Below are 4153 nucleotides of genomic sequence, written 5' to 3' on the forward strand. Positions count from 1 at the left end.
CACCATTACGACAAACAGCAAAAAAGCCTTGGACACAAATGTTCAAACACAAGTCATACTCAACCACCTTAATTTATGTTCTCTTGGAAACATTTCAACTTGTATATACACACAAAATTACTCCATCAAATAAATTATTATAACTCTTTTGCGTATGATTTTGCTCCACTGAACTTTGGAATAATGGAGTTCTCTTTTTGTAATTAACCTTCACCAGTTTTAGCCAAAGCTTGGTTGCCATAATTTGGCACATAAATATACAGACAGTGACATGGGAAGAGTCGAAAGATGACAATGCGTTAATTAGTGGCTACGGTGCATTTGCGGTGTATGGTTGACATTGTTTAACAGTACAAACATAAACATTATATTAAAAAGTAAAAATATTGTAAATTTGTTCATACAATTATTGTCTCAGATTGAAGAAGCTACATGTGAAACACCTGTGTTGGGATTGAGAAAACACGTTCTAAGTTGAAATTCAGTTCATTGTTTCTGCCTCTTCCCTTAGACTGTCCCCTTCACCCCTACCAACCCATGTATCTTCATTTCTTCGTGTTCTTTTCATCAAATTAACTTAGTCTAAAGTTTATAGTTATATTGTCCAAAGCCAAAGTGTGAAAGACATCTTTCACATTGATTACTCCATGGAATCTAAGTAATCCACTACATAAGCTTTTGAACAATTGGTTTAATTATTAAGAGAATTGTTAAACGAGAAACTAATCGTGTGTATTTATATTTAAAAATAAATAAAGATGTCTTTCCCATATAAATAAGAACATCTCATTATTATTCTTTACGCGTGATAATAAAATGAGATGCATTCTTTTTCATAAGTTCATATAGCTTTTCTAAATAATAACATTTTTTCTCTAACAATCTTTTTCATCACTATGTGTTGTCATCCGTGACTCAACAAAGTCTTGAAGGATAAATAAACTAAAATGTAGAATATTTGTAGTTTAATGTTATACCACGAATGATGCTCAACATGTCAATTTTTTAAAACTATTTCATCTCATAATAATTTTAGTAGTTGCTTAAAAACACCTATATATTCATAAAAGAAAATTGTATGATGGGTTCACTTGTTTAAATATTTATTTTCTCTAGTTTATAAAAAACAAATATGTATCTTCACTTGTTCATCGAAGAAATTCTGCTTTGTCTCACTAAAAGAGATAGTTCATTCACTCACCAAATTTTTTCTTTTGAGAATATATAACTTTTAAATATAAATATTAATTAGTTATTTAATATCTCTACTTCTATAAGATAAAATAAAATCTTATCTTTACATATTAACTGCAATTTATAATAATTTAGATTTATTTATGAATATAACAATAATTTTTCATTATATAAAAGATTAATTAACTTAATTAAAGTGCAAAAACTCGCGTCATATGTTGGTTACTTGATCCAAGATAAGATACCTTACTAGGAGAAGCAATGCATCCCCCGCGTTTTTATTAAAATAAAAAGAAAAAACGGATCTATATTAATTATCAATGGCAGATATAAAATTCACAATACATAATAAATGTTACTTTGACATGCTTATGTGGTAATTATTTTCCACTTTCCACACATTTAAAAATAATATTAAAAATGAACCCATCACTCATATAAAATGGGTAAAATTTAATAAGCATTTCATGGTTCTTAATAATTAATAAAGAATGTATAATAGTTTTTAACTTATCTATAAATATTTGAAAGCATGGTGAGAGTCTCACGTAATACTGTATCTTGACTTGAGCTTTGTTCTGAATAGTATAGCTTAGCGTGTGATTAGCCCCACATCGCTCATTATGTCTTCGGATCTCTCTGGCATACTCCCTCGTGTTCTCATCGTTTCTAGACGAACGCTTCGCAAGAACAAGTTCGTGGATTTCGTCGGTAATTAACTAACTAACTTTCAATTCATTCTTCAGCAGATTACCAACATTTGAATAATCTTTTTCATTATTTTCTACTCTTCAGGGGAATACCATCTTGATCTCATTGTGAGCTATGGCGCAGTACCTGTGATCGTGCCCCGCGTTTCCGGGGTCCAATCCTTGCTAACGAGCTTCGAGCCAATCCATGGCGTTCTTCTCTGCGAAGGAGAAGACATCGAGCCATGTTGGTACCAGCAAGACGATCATGGCTCTGCTCTGTCCCAAGAGGAGTTGGAAGAAATCAGAAGGCTTCATTCCAGTGATACTTCCATTGACAAAGAGAAAGACTCCATCGAGTTGAGCCTCGCCAAACTCTGTCTCGAGAGGAACATTCCCTATCTGGGTATCTGCCGGGGCTCCCAGCTCCTCAATGTTGCATGTGGGGGTACCCTTTACCAGGACATTGGGAAAGAGCTTTCAAAAGGGTGTGCGGAGAATGATAGAGTGATGCACATAAACTACGATGATTATGATGGGCATAGGCATACTGTGAAGCTCGTAGAAAGCACTCCTTTGTGGAACTGGTTTCGTGAGGAAGGAAAAGAAGGAGAAGAAATGGAGATTTTGGTTAACAGTTATCACCATCAAGGGGTTAAGAGGTTAGCTCAACGTTTCGTCCCTATGGCCTTTGCTGCTGATGGTTTGATTGAAGGGTTTTATGACCCTGATGCTTATAACCCTGAAGATGGGAAATTTATCATGGGATTGCAATTTCACCCTGAGCGTATGAGAAAGCCTAATTCTGATGAATTTGATTATCCTGGCTGTCCTTTTGCTTATAAGGTTGCTTTTATTTCTGTTTTTATTAATCTGATGCTATGCTATACATTGATTACAGATTTAGCTAAGATGCATTGTTATTATCATGCAGGAATTTGTGAAGGCTGTGATTGCTTATCAGAAAAAGCATAACAGTTTAACATCTGTGCCAAAGGCTGTGAAACTGAACAAGGAAATGGAGAACAAGAGGAAAATTCTAGTGCGTAGCTTTTCACTTGCCAAAAACCTATACGCCACAGGCCGTGGGAATTGCTCCTCTAAAGATTCTGAACTTGAAGTTGGAGCAGAATTTTTGGAGGTACAAAACTGCAAAAATCTCTCAATCTTTTCCTTCTCTTGAGCTCGTAAAGTTAAACTATGAATCTTTAAAACATTAGATCAATTTAGTTATTCTCTCAATCAACGAATGATGGTGTAAATCTTCGTTGGATGTCATGTCTTTTACAATTTTTTACGTATGGTTAAGGTGATGTATATTTTTATAAGTAAATTGATAGAAAGTCAACTTAGTCTGTGCACACGTTAAGAACCGAAAGTGGAAGTTAATAAAGTTTGAGACTAATATTTCAAATAAAGTAAAAGATTAACTTTTTGGGATAACGAGTTTGGATTGCACCGACAAGTTTTCCTTTTGAGTTGTTTGAAATTGCAGTCAAACACAGTGTTAAGCGTGCAGCAAGAGAATCGGTTGAAGCAAATGGGAGCAACAGTGAGGAATGCAGGATCATACGTGGAGAGACTGAAGCTGAACGAAGGAAGAGAGAAAATGGCGAAAAATGTAATGGGAAATATGTCAGTGGAGAAACTTTATGATCTGCTCACTTTCTACCGCACCATGGGACAGATTTGCTCTCAGGTTTTGGAAAGAAAGCTGCATGACGTTATCAATGACTTCAGTTCTTGACATGAACCTCGTTTTCTTGTGCCATGCAACATTGGTTGTTCTTTTTAATGTCTTTTAGCATGTGACTCGCATGAATCTTGTGTTCTGTGATGGCCTCTCCCTCTGTACATATTTAAACTTTTGCCTTAATTTCCTCTCCATGAAAGTGACTTTAATGGATTCTTAATCTCCTTTATTTTTAGTTTCCTCTGTTGTAATAAAATGAGACAGTATTTATTATGGTTGAAATTAACTGCTACACAAGTTTCAGAGATTTCCAATGTCTTCTACCCGACAAATGGAAATCAACTATAAAACCACAACTATCACGCACTACAAAGAGATTAGCAATCCTACATATTCAAATACACTAACATACTAACATACGTGGGATTTATAGTCATTGAAAAATACGAATAGATAATTGGTAGAGTTTGAATGATTAGATTTGCAGTTATATACATATACTATAAATTAATTTAATATTTAGGCGATGTAAAACTTTTAATTTTTTTTTTCTTCAATACATATATATTTCAAGTGT

General features: G+C 34.0%; 1 protein-coding gene across 1 annotated transcript; it reads left to right on the forward strand.

Moving 5' to 3' along the window:
• The first annotated feature begins 1756 nt into the window (after positions 1–1756).
• On the forward strand, positions 1757–3860 carry LOC106767506 (protein NtpR). The gene is made up of 4 exons (XM_014652416.2): positions 1757–1905; positions 1990–2729; positions 2818–3024; positions 3379–3860. Exons 1-4 carry the CDS (start codon positions 1818–1820, stop codon positions 3628–3630), a joined length of 1287 nt encoding a protein of 428 aa, XP_014507902.1. The 5' UTR covers positions 1757–1817; the 3' UTR covers positions 3631–3860.
• Positions 3861–4153: the final 293 nt, after the last annotated feature.

The sequence above is a fragment of the Vigna radiata genome, chromosome 1 (assembly GCF_000741045.1).
Source record: "Vigna radiata var. radiata cultivar VC1973A chromosome 1, Vradiata_ver6, whole genome shotgun sequence".
Classification (NCBI taxonomy): Eukaryota; Viridiplantae; Streptophyta; class Magnoliopsida; order Fabales; family Fabaceae; genus Vigna; species Vigna radiata.